Source organism: Sciurus carolinensis, chromosome 15 (genome assembly GCF_902686445.1).
Source record: "Sciurus carolinensis chromosome 15, mSciCar1.2, whole genome shotgun sequence".
Lineage (NCBI taxonomy): Eukaryota > Metazoa > Chordata > Mammalia > Rodentia > Sciuridae > Sciurus > Sciurus carolinensis.
Window position 1 is genome coordinate 30,705,212 of NC_062227.1, and position 12,712 is coordinate 30,717,923.

General features: G+C 44.2%; 2 protein-coding genes across 3 annotated transcripts in view; one reads left to right on the top strand and one right to left on the bottom strand.

Moving 5' to 3' along the window:
- Nucleotides 1-1,087, top strand: part of Enosf1 (enolase superfamily member 1) — a 37,438-nt gene extending 36,351 nt beyond the window's left edge. For both annotated transcript variants that reach the window (XM_047526486.1, XM_047526487.1), the window contains one exon: nt 211-1,087. In XM_047526486.1, the coding sequence (XP_047382442.1) occupies nt 211-312 (102 nt within the window). In that variant the 3' untranslated portion in view covers nt 313-1,087. The remainder of the gene's footprint in view (nt 1-210) is intronic.
- Nucleotides 578-11,159, bottom strand: Tyms (thymidylate synthetase). The gene is made up of 7 exons (XM_047526488.1): nt 10,834-11,159; nt 8,722-8,795; nt 7,296-7,470; nt 4,382-4,483; nt 3,128-3,303; nt 2,689-2,760; nt 578-1,612 (listed from the first exon to the last, which is right to left on the bottom strand). Exons 1-7 carry the CDS (start codon nt 11,036-11,038, stop codon nt 1,475-1,477), a joined length of 942 nt encoding a protein of 313 aa, XP_047382444.1. The 5' UTR covers nt 11,039-11,159; the 3' UTR covers nt 578-1,474.
- Nucleotides 11,160-12,712: the final 1,553 nt, after the last annotated feature.

Below are 12,712 nucleotides of genomic sequence, written 5' to 3' on the forward strand. Positions count from 1 at the left end.
CAGAGGTTGTGCTATCAAAGGAAGTTTGATTAGTTTCTATAACAAATCCAGTGAGTAGCCAATAAAGTATGCCCTCCCCCAATTGAAAACTTTTTAAAATATTGAGTTGCCTCTGACTTACTGGCATTTTTAGGAGCAGCAGAAATACATAACGTACATGTTTTTGTTCCTGGTGGTTATCAACACAAGTGACTTTGTTGTCTTTGCTAGGATGCCGGCTACTCGACAGAAATGAAGGAAGACTCTGTAAAGAAACACCAATACCCAGATGGAGAAGTCTGGAAGAAACTCCTTGCTGCTCAAGAAAACTAAGTGTTCAGCCCTAATACGATTTTTTTTCTTAAATGAAAAAGTTTAAAATTTCTTGAGTAGTTTTATAAAAATGGAAGAAAAATCTTATCCTACTAATCAGGTTACACAAGAATCAGCCCAGTGTTCATTTCAATTTGATTTTTAATCCTTAAACAAATTTAGATTTACCTAACCCAAAGTCCAGGATGATGTTCTTACTAAAATTTCCATCAAGTGCCAGTCTGTAGACATTAAATCATACTTTGAAAATAAGCAACACATTGCATAATTTGTTGGAACAATCCTTTATTTGTTCTATTTAACACTTGTCATAAATTAGCAGAATAAAAATAGTTCTCCAGCACTACAGGGGATCTGTTAGTGCAGCAAAGGGAAAATGATTAGCTCTGAAGGGATTTAGGATCCCTTTTCTTATCAGTCTAAACATATTAGAGAACCCATACCATACTAAAATAAATGGGGGCAAAATGGTATTTCATATAATTATTTTTATAACCCTTAAACACCTCTATCCTAAGTTGTGTTATGTCTTAATGTAAAATGCATCTAGGATGAGATGAATCATGGAAAAAGAGGGCAAAATATAGTTTAGTCAGCATTTCTAATACATATTCTCACCCCCTAAGCAGCATCTAAACCTGAACCTAGCACACTTGCTTAGCTTAAGAGGGTGTGTTTGGGTAAATCTCTCTTAGGCAGGCACTGAGCATATAAATAGCAATACAGAATGAAAAAAAAAAAAAAAAAGACAAATGCAAATAGTTCTTTATTATAGCAACTTATAAAACAAGCATTCAAAAGCACATATATTATGATGGATGGGTTATTTTCAAAATTGAAGGGAATAGCTTAAATAACCAATGAAATTCACCAGTCTTCTTCATGAAGCCTGGAGACTGAAATGCTATATATTTTTGCTAAAAGTATATAAATTTCTGCTTTCTTTGCTTAGCATTTTGTGCCAACAAAATGCAATTACTAAAGCAAGCAGAAGTTATATCTGCCAGTGGTAACATACTTAAAGACTAATGAATAATAACAAATGTCATGGACAGATTTTTTTACCTAGTTCCTTTTTCTATAGAAAAAAAACAACTTTTACCTGGGCATTGGCCCCAACCCCTACAGTGACAAAACCTTTCCCAACTCCTTTGAAAGCATTCTAAACAGCCATTTCCATTTTAATAGTTGGATGTGGATTGTACCCTTCAATCTGAAAGTCTTCAACTTTGAAGTCATCGATTTTCTCAACCTTTCGAAGGATTTTGAGCTTTGGGAAAGGTCTTGGTTCTCGCTGAAGCTAAAAACAAAATCAGATCATTATTTTGCCATATTTGTGCAACCTGCTTTTAATTCTGCTTCCCATGTCTCTTCATGGAACAAGAACACAGTATTTTCTCAACAATGTATTTTACAGGTGTGTAATACTGTAGGTTCCCTGACCCTGGTTACACATCATTACTGCAACATACCCAACTGTTTCTGTTGCACACATCAGGTGTAAAGGGTATCTTGTAACTTACAAAGCACCAGGTGCCTGGTAGCCCATCAGGTGCAAGTTACGGTAATTCATGGTAAACTTATTAAACACAATGACATATTCTTTTACTTTTCCATCTATAATTCCCATTCACTATGGTTTCTTGAGTTCCATCATCCTTAGCCCCTGGCAGAAAGATGAACAAAAGGTGGCATCTCTTGACAATTCACAGAAAAGGGCAAGCTAGGACTTCAAGAGCGCTCATGGCAATAAGGATGCAGAGGTCGTGACCTCACGCAACTGTGTCCAATACCACAGGCACATTCAGCAGAGAGAAGCAGCCGAATAAACCTGTAGTCACCCTCTAGTTAGGCCAACATCCTGAAAAGGAGTAACTTATAATCTAATCTAGAATGGGCTAACAGTAAAGAGTTTCAGGTTCTAAAATAATTTTTTTTCTTGGGGTTCATGAAGCACAGTCATATTTTTATTCCATTTCAAGTCACGTGTTGGTCACTAAACCTTAGAGATTTGAACAGACAGGCTTTTGAAAGTGCAGACCTGAATGTGGTATTTAACATAAAATAAAAGGAAAGTACGCGTTTCAATTCCCCTTCAAGTAAAAATGAGTTAGAAAGGTCCCAAATCCCCTGCCCTGAATGTGGCTCTTCCTTTCTGGTACTGGCGTAGTGCCTTAGAGCACCTGTCACATCAAGTACCTGTGGCAGCTGAGGCAGTTGGTCTCATCCCTGTCCACCTGCCCAATACCCTTCCCTAAATGCTGGAGCATGTCACCTTTACTCCAACATGGCATCCACAGAGGGCCTGTTATATAAGGAATGCACCATAATCAACCTCTGTCAAGCTCAAAAAAGTATAATAAATAGCATTCTTACCTGAATTTTCAGTGGCTCAATGTGATTCAGGTAAATATGTGCATCTCCCAAAGTATGTATAAAGTCACCTGGCTAAATAAATCCCACAGAATAGTCAATGTTTTCGTTTCAATTCCTTTAAAACACATCATTTAAAAACACATTATATAGAACATGCAGACAACCCAAGGCTTTTGAGAAAAATATAACCAGTGTAGCTTTTGAGAAAAGTTAATTATGAAAGCGTATTATAGACAACCAACATGAAATTAAATTTACATAGACCACAAAGGCAGGAAAGCTTGATGAAGGCTTACAAGGGGAGCCAGTTCATGTCTTCATATATCAAATTTTAATACTAATCAGAGACTGATTAGAATTAATCAGTTTTTCCACGTTAAAGAATCAAAGAGCTCAGTGCAATAGGCTGGAACAATGGCTCTTTCCTAGGACAGCTCACCTGTAGGCCTGTGATGTGCGCAATCATGTAGGTAAGCAGGGCGTAGCTGGCGATGTTGAAGGGCACACCCAAGCCCATGTCTCCCGACCTCTGGTACAGCTGGCAGGACAGCTCCCCATTCACCACATAGAACTGGCAGAGGGCGTGGCATGGAGGCAGTGCCATCAGAGGAAGATCTGGGGATCCAGCACAGAGGAAAACAAGGAGGGGCAGATGATTTTTTTTTTTTTATTGTAAACAAATGGGATACATGTTGTTTCTCTGTTTGTACATGGCGTAAAGGCATACCATTTGTGTAATCATAAATTTACATAGGGTAATGTTGTTTGATTCATTGTTATTTTTTCCCTTCCCCCCCACCCCTCCCACCCCTCTTTTCCCTCTATACAGTCCTTCCTTCCTCCATTCTTGCCCCCCTCCCTAACCCTAACTCTAACCCTAACACTAACCCCTCCCTCCCCCCATTATGTGTCATCATCCACTTATTAGCGATATCATTCATCCTTTAGTTTTTTGAGATTGGCTTAGGGGGCAGATGATTTTTAAAGAGCACAGCTATGAGCAAGGTAAACCAGGAAAACAGGCCAAATGTCACGGTGATACCATGAAAAAGCTATCAGGCCGCAGGGAAGTCTGCAACCCAGACCTGCTCATCATGTAAAAATCAGACCATCGTCCCACCACCTGCAGCAGTGGCCTGAAGCTGATGGAGATTTGCCCATCAACTGAAGATTTCTGCAGATTTATGCTTATGCTGAAGCAACGCTCTCCTATTCAAGCTGAAATTAAGGATCTATGCTACCTTTGTGGCACCAGACTGCAAATACAGGAGGAATGAATTACTTCATTTGCAGGGGTCACAGGAAATCAATGCCTTCGGCACACCCCCTCTTTATTACAGATCCAAATAGCGCACTTTAATTTTACAACAAAATTGTTAAAAATATTAGTGATAGGTGACCTGAAACTTCTGCTCCAAATAAAATGTTAAGATTTTATGTGTATTTTCATAGGCAATTTAAAACTCTTTTTGGAAAAAGAACAAGTATAAAGGCAAAAATTAAGATTATCTGGTCTCAACCCCAGGATCTGAGAATGAAAGTGAATTTCTGATTTGCTGTGGTAACAACAAACCCCATGGCTGGGGAGAGCTCCCAGGGTCCCGCCTCCCTTCGGTGCCTTGGCCCAGTGTCCCATGGCTTCCCTTGGTGCAAACCAAAAGACAGAAAAGAGAGTGACCAGGATGCTTTTCACCTTTTGGGTTCCAGGCACACATGATGATTCTTCTGTCATCAGGGTTGGTTTTGATGGTGTCAATCACTTTTTGCAGTTGGTCTACTCCTTGACCAGAATAATCTGTAGAATCGTCAATAAGAGAAGACACATATACAAATTAATCACAGTCTCTCGAGTTGGCCCTGACATCATCTGTTACACCCTTCACTCAATGCCCCTTCTTGATCCATGGTGACAGGACACCCAGAACGCTGCAAATTTCTCAAATCTCTCTGGGTTGAGTTTGAGGTCCTAAGCTCCTAGTCCTCTGGAGTCATAGCAAAGTCTATTTTTTCTACACATGAGTCCCTTAAATATTTGTCCTATCACAGTGTCATCTCCTCCCTATCCTTTCCCCCATTGCTAACTGCTATGGTTTGGATATGGTTTGAGTACATTTCTCAAAGGTTCATCTGTTGAAATTGCATCCTCATTGTGAGGTATTAAGAGGATGGAAACTTAACCACCCTCTTAATGTGAGTTGTTTAAATGTGGAGCCTTTGGAGGTGATCAGGATCAGAAATGTCACAAGGTACAGTCCCCACCTTTGAATATTGGTGGCTTATTATATAAGAAGAGGGAGTGAGACCAACAGAGACACATATGTGCATGTCTCATCTCTTGCCATGTGATCTCAAGCCACCACAAAACTCTGGCAGTAAGAAGGCCATCACCAGATGTGCATCCTTGGGCCTCTAGGACCAGAAGCTAAATAAATCTTTATAACAGTATCTGTTTTCAGGTATGTTGTCACAGTAAAAAAAAAAAAAGAAAAACCAAACCCCAAAACAAAACAAAAAACCCAAAACCACAGACTTAGACACTCCAATCTCAACAATCTTAGATTTTTCCAGTGTTTCCTATGGTACTTAACTTCTATACCCACCAGCCATTCTTGTCACACTTCAGCTGACACAATCTCGTTTATTCTTGTCCCACAGAACATATTGGGTCTTAACTAGAATATAGCATTGCATACACATTCCAACTAAAAAGGGACTGTGGATTCCTTTCTATGACCTTGGCACAAACCTACTCAGATTTTCACCCAAAACTGTGCTGCAATTTAGCAGTAAAACAGATATTTCCTATCAATATTAGGAAAACTCTATAATGATTACATCACCCTGCACTTTTCTCCCATTCCTCTTTTCTGAATTTTAATTCCCTGCCTTCCTTCTGAGATGGAACTGGAAGCTGAGAAGTGATTTGTTAATGGAAATGCAGACCTTCACACTGTCCTGATTAAACTTCCAACTGATGGGAAATGTTCTCGTTCAGTAGTTCTTACATCTTGTGGGGGAAAGTCCTCTCACAATCCCAATTCCCCAAGTGGTAATATTAAAGATTTGTAAAAGATAAAGCATGGTGAAAAATTCTATTTCTTGATGGCAGTGCTGTTTCCATGAATCTACATGTGCTAAAACTGCACATCCGCTCACAAATGAAAGTGTGTAAAACTGGTCAAATCTGATCAACTCTGGATTGTACCAAAGTTAATTTATGGGAGACTATTAACAGGAGCTATCACTATGGGGGGAAACAGGGTGAAGGGTACAGAGGAATTCTCTCTACATTTTTTTTTTTTCAATTTCCTGTGAATCTAATTATTTCAAAATGAAAACTCAAAATCAAAGAAGAAAAACTCCTCTACGGACATCCTGCAGCCTGCACTCACCCAACTAAGTCCATACTTTTAGGACCAGGCCCCTTGAGCAATAACAAATAACCCAGGCAGGATGTCAAGCACCAGGAGCCAGGGGAGAAGCCTGACATCTTCAGGAAGGGGCCCTAGGTCAGCAATCACATACCAAGAAGCCTCAGACCATTTACCTACAGAAAGTCTGGCCTTGCACACACTAGACAAGCCCTTGTTATAACCATTTTTAAGTATGCAATTCAGCAGCATTAAGTAATTCCTATTGTACAACCACACACTATCCACTTCTAGAACATTCTTAGCTTCTCAAACTAAAACTGTGTACCCACTAAACACTAACTTCCCATTTCCTCCCCCCTCCCCCACTCAGGAAAGCCCCCATTCTACCTTCTCCCTCTACAAATTCACCCATTCCTAGTCCTCACAGTGTCTAATTCTTGAAACGGCCAACATCAAAAAAAGACCTCATGACTGTACATAAATGCAAATTTAGGCTTTCACTGAAGAATCAGACAACACCAGGCCCAAATCTCTCCAGCCATGAAACTGTTACTTCCTGCATGTGCACACACACACATACCCTGAGGTGGCGTTTGCTTTGGCAACCTCCATCCTAAGGACAGGTGAGCTATGAAGAGGGGGTGGGGGTTGAGCTCTGTGACTCAAGCAAGTGGTGCCTCCAACAGGACAGGAAGTCCTGGAGTGAAATGTTTCATGCTTCCTCTATTCCAGCAGAGTGGGGAGAAGGGTCACCCTGATGCTGTGTTGGATCACACCAGCACCACCTACAGCATGCTAGAGGTTCAGTCTCTAGCTGAGATGTAAGCTGGCACATGGTGGCCCTGGGCACCTCCTTCCACAGGTGAACTTTCCTCCTATCCTGTTCCCCAACACGGACAACAATCCTGCAGCTATCTGCCAATGACGTAGGTAAGGAAAGTTCCAAGAACTCCTAAGAACCCCATAAATGCAAATCACCAAGTATGATCTGACCTTCATGGGGTTGAGCTGTGGTTCCTCCACTGTCACTGAGGCAGTCTCTCACAATATCAAAGTTATACATCAGCTCCCGTGATGGAACCCAGGGCCTCACACATGCTAGGCAAGCACTCTACCACGGAGCTACACCCCAGCCCCTGTGATTCATTATCCCCCAGACTCTATCCAAAACAATGGAGCAAACTCACGCTAGGAAGAACATTTGGGAAATCTGAGGAACTGCTGTTTCCTCACCTGAATCCATATCTTTGTATTCTGCCCCAAAATGTCTCCACTGGAAGCCATAAACTGGGCCCAGGTCCCCTTCTTGTCTGGTGGAGAAACCCAGGCCATCCAAAAAGTCTCGAGATCCATTGGCATCCCAGATTTTCACTCCCTTGGAAGATAGTTCTTTAGCATTTGTGGATCCCTAAAGATACGAGAGCAGAACAGGCACACAAGTGAATTCTGAGCCATCTGAGTTGAGGCCCCCAGAGCCACCCACTGCTCAGCCACCAGTCCATGCTGACACGCTGGAGGATACGCACTTGACTCTGCTCATGTGGAGCCTGTATATCTTTAAGCAGACTGGACCTAGTCCAAACTTTTGGAAGGTGAGAAGATGATCTGACCCTTCTTTAGATCCATCTCTCAAATCTTTTCCTATAGGGCTGGGGGTGTGGTTCAGCAGCAGAGTTCCCCAAGTTCAATTCCAAGTATTGTACAAAACAAAACAATGCTGTCTTCTGAGATTCCTGATGATACATCTTGAGGCAGAGGTCCACTGCCCTTTGAAAGGCCAACACAGAACACACCCCAAGAACACAGAACTGAGAAAGCCTGAACGGAAGCCAAATGTCAACCCTTTCTAGGTCTGTCTGGATGGCCCAAGATTATAAGCCAAGCCAAAAGCTTCACAGAAGGGGATCCCAATTTCTAGCTTATCCCAGAACTAAGCCTAGCTCCTCAGATACCCCTTGGCCAGCACAGGACAGAACATCACTGGTTCTGGACCAGGACTCAGAACAAAAGGAGCCTGGTGTCACTGCCACCCGTCTCATGGCACTCCAGCTCTTGCCCAAGTTACCGACACGGCCTTTTGCTATCTGTTCACCAATCAATACATGCTGGGTGCCTACCACGTGGCAGGCTATGCTCTCGGATCTGGATGTACAACAGCAAAAAAGAACAACAGATTCTTTGCCTTCGTGGAACTTACAGGACATTTTATTTGTCTGTCATCCCCCTACCCGCACCGGGGCGAGGGGAGAGGGAAGACTGGCATTACACAGCAGACGTTTCCCTCGAGAAAATACAGGAGGTCGGGGGAGAATCAGTCTTTGGGAGGCCAAAGGCTCACTGAGCAGACTTCAAGGAGGTGAGGGAGTCACACTCAAGCAGGGGAGGCGGGGAGAGAAGGTTCCAGGGAGCGGGAAGGCAAGTACCAGAGGTCTCTGTGTGCAAGAGGGTCAGGTCAGGGTGGATGGGACAGAGAGAAGCAGCTTTACCAGAGCTGGAAAAGGAGTTGGTTAAGGACTCTGGTTTTTTAACTGAGTGAAATGAGAACAACTAGGAGTGATTTCTAAGGGTCTTTGGCTGAGGAGTTACATGACCCGACTCTTAAAAGCCCTCTCTATGTGGAAAACAGACTGTCGTCTTTCAACAGAAGCAGCTTCCTTACCTTGATAAACCACAGCAACTCCTCCAAAACACCCTTCCAGAACACACGTTTGGTTGTCAGCAGAGGAAATTCATCTGAAAAACAGTTTGCCATTCAGTTGGATCATGGGAACAGAGAACACAACACACAACCTTCCCTGTGGAGGAAAACTGTCCCGGGACAAGAAGCCCAGGAGCGACCTTAGGAACATCCAGAAAACTGCAACTCCAGGGACCAGGGAGGAGCTCCAGACTGCAAGGCAAGTCAGTGACACAGGTCAGACCGGGACAGCCCTCCTGAGCCCTGGTAACCATGCGACACAAGAGTTCCAAAGACATGGGGGAATGCCCATGTGGAAAAGGGAAAGAGCTACCACCCACTACCCAGTCTGGGTGAATCCTGTCACAGAGGTGTGAGGACAGCACCCAATGTTTCCCAGGAGGTGAGCAATTCCATCACTGTCAAGAGTAAACTTAACTCAGTACAGGGGAACAGATGTCACACTGGTGAAAACTTAGAATAGTTTTTCAGTATTTGTAAAGCAAATCGACATCAATAATTTTGGTGTACCAAAGGCAACAACTGTTCACTTTTACAATCCTAGTTGATCCTTAGAACAACCTGCCTTGAGGAATCTTTATGATCTTCATTTTACAGGCACCAATGGGAGGTGCCTGCAACAAGCCAGAGAAATCAAATGTAAACGTTTATCCCCAAATGCAGTACTAATCAAGTCCACATCATTGTTTGCATAGTTGATATTCACGCAACAGTGATTTTTCAAGGACCTACTTTTATCAGTATTCTCTCATGAGCATTATTTCCTCCATATTTAACATTTGAAACTGAAGACCAGAGAGGTAAAGTAACTTGCCCAAGGTCTAAGCAGACCAAGTGGAATAAAAACAAGTCTGTGGCTGGGTGTGGTGGAGCTGGCCCATAAACCCTGAGACTAGGGAAGCTGAGGGAGGAGGATGGCAAGTTAGAGGCCAGCCTTGACATCCTAATAAGATTGCCAAATAACAAGGGCTAGGGGAAGTAGCTCAGTCATAGAGAGTACTTGGGTTCAATCCTCCACGGGGCCTAGGGGTGGGGGTCCAGGTCTGTGGTTCATCAGAGTCCTCTGCTCAGAGCAACAAAGATGAATCCCACTGCTCAGAGGAAACCCCCTAAGCTGTCCTGGCACATCTGCCTTGGTAGAGCTGGTAGAGTTTCCAGTGTCTGGAATGGATGTAGGGTGCTGGGTTTTCCTCCTAACTACAATTAATCTGTTCACCTGTATCGGGTCTCCCCTCTCAAAAGCACTCTGCACACCTGAGTCAAGGATGGGCTTCTTTTATTGTGGAAGTCAATGTTACCCTCTGGCTCAATCACCTGGGAGGAGTCCCCTGCCCAGCACCGCGGGTGCTCAATCCAGGATCACCTGCAGTCTGTAGCCTAACCTTCTGTGCCCTCACCCACCCAGTCCTTAGTCCCTGAAAGCCTGATGCTAACAACGCATCAGGGGCACTTCTTCCCTGGGGCTATCCAGTTGGAGAGGAAATAGGGAAGGGAGGAGTAAGACCTTTGCGGGTTCTCCGTTCCCTTCCAAGTTTAAGAGAAAAGCTGGTTGGTGAGAAACCGTCAGGAACAAGCTCCAGCCGAGCTTCTCAGTTCTTTCCCGCCTTCGCCGCTCCGCCCATATCATTTTCGCTCCTTTTTACAATGTTTGCAGAGCCGAACAACCAACCGGGGAGGACAGAGGAGGGGCAAAGCCAGGACCTGCAGACAAGGGCCTGGTCAAGCCCAGGCAGATCTCCCTCAGTCTCTAGAGTGGGACAAGCACTGGGGGATCATGCCCGCAGTCTGCGAGGCAGCCTAACTGGGGTGATTAAGAGCAAAAGCCGTGGAGCCATTAGGATCTGGTTCACCTTTCAGCTCCGCCAGTCCCCTCTGTGTGACACTAAGCACACCAATTCTCTAATCAGAGCCTGTTTCAGGGTCTGCAAAGCCGGGATGCCGAGGCTTCCCCTGCCTCCCAGGGCTTCACGGTAGCCTGCACTCCCGGCGTCTCCCGAGCGCTCCCTGCAGCCGCTGCGCGGAGCCTGCCGGGGCGTCCTTCCTCCCGCCCAGAGGGGACCCAGCCACGGTCACCTCTCAGGCTGTATCGCGCCTGCATGCCAAAAACCGACAGGGTGCCGGTGCCCGTGCGGTCCTCCTTCTTGAAGCCGCAGCGCAGGATGTGCTCGATCTGCCCCAGGTACTGCAGCTCCCCGTGCTGCGGCCGCTGCTCTGTGCCCCGCTCTTGAGCGGCTGGCGGCGACAGCGTACACTGCAACTCGGAGCCGGCGGCAGGCATGGTGAAGAGTGGAGACGCCGACTGCGGCGGGAAAGGTGGGCGCCAAAACAGGGCGCTTTCCGCGCGCTCTTTCCCCAGCGCCGCCCTAGCGCTCCGCCTCTTCCTGCTGGGCAGCCTTGGGTCCACCGGAGCCCAAGGACCTCAGCCCACCAGTCTCAGCAGAGCAGCTCGCGGGGCGCGGCCGGACCGCATGCCCTCGGGGGACGCTCGAACTTTGCCAGTCTGCTCGAGTTTATCCCATCTCGACAGTTAAGAACCCGTGAGAACACCCGAAGCTTGCATCTCGGTGCATTGGCCGAGAGCGTCTTGGAAAGTTTCTCGGTCCTCTGCGCCATTCTCTTAAACCAGGAGATCCTGGGACATACACTCTTAAAGGAAAAGAAAGAAAAAAACAAACAAAAAATATGTTATTTGAGATCTCTTTTCTACAACTAAGGGGACGTGCTAACAAGTGATTCATATCTCTGTTTTCTCCCCATGCTCACTGAAGGGTAGCAGCTGGAACAAGTTGAATAATGCAGCTTTTTTTTTTTTTAAACTTGATTAATGATGACCAGGGACTTTTCAAGTTTTAACTCCACATTTTTCAATTTTTCAATCTTAGTGAAACCTTAATAATGTAAATACTAGTGAGTAGGAACTCTTTGATAAGTTTAAAATGTACTAATACAATGTACATACAATCTTCTGCATCCATTTATTGAATACATAGTAGGTGCTTAATAAAGTGTTTTATTGTCAGAAGAGAGAGAATGTGGACTCTGCTGAAATATATTAAACCTTCTTGCGGGTGGCATTTCCCAGGCATGACCAGAACCACACTCCCAGCCCAAATCCATGGTTTTATTCTGGTTATCTTATGTTCACAGCCTTCGTTAGTACTATGCTTTGAATAAGTATCCCCTAAAGACCCATGTATTTTAAAAGCTTGGTTGCCAGCCCAGAGGAGCTAATGGGAGGTGGTGAAGACTTTGGGAGGTAGGGGTCTAATGAAGAAATTAGATCATTTGGGGCAGTTCTCTTAAAGGGATAGTGAGACACCAGCTGCTGCTTCTTTCTCTCCCTCCCTCTCTCTTTGCTTCCTGGCTTCGGGAGGAATGAGCAGTTTCTCCAGGTCAAAAGGCAAATGGGTCAACCAACCATGGACCAGTCTCTGATTTTATCATTATCTCAGGTGTTTTGCCATAGATAGGAAAAAACGACTAACACAGCAAGATTCTGGTAGCTTTCTGCTAAAGTGTAGAATGAGTGAATGCTCCCAGAGTCCACAATATCTAAAATGCATTGGGTTATAAGATGGCAGATATTTTAAATCTATTTAATATATCATAATACTACTTCGACCTTGCCTGGGTCAACCTAGATTCTTCCCCTCCCCCTAATGTTTCAACCCACTTTTACACCCAGGTAATATTAATTTTAGAAAGTCATTGGTATCTCCTTTGGGAAGATAGACCTCCTGTACATAGAAAAGAAAAAATATTATCTTTTCCTCACCTGTCTCAAGGTCATGGTTGACATCCCTTATAGCAAAGACAGATTACTAAGAGAAAAACATAACAGTTTATTGACTATAAGTTTGTGTGATACTGGAGACTTCAGAAAGGAAGACCCAAAGACCAAGGAAAATTTGATTTTAATGTATAGTTGTGCAGAGTATAATCAGAGGACAAA

Bases quoted from the DNA above. Each gene is read 5' to 3' on its own strand.
- Tyms (XM_047526488.1), bottom strand. From the start codon at position 11,038: ATGCCTGCCGCCGGCTCCGAGTTGCAGTGTACGCTGTCGCCGCCAGCC. The intron at 7,471-8,721 runs GTAAGGAAGCTG...TCGTATCTTTAG, and splicing joins AGTTGCTGTGGTTTATCAAG to GGATCCACAAATGCTAAAGA. The intron at 2,761-3,127 runs GTGAGCTGTCCT...GGATTTATTTAG, and splicing joins CGCACATCACAGGCCTACAG to CCAGGTGACTTTATACATAC.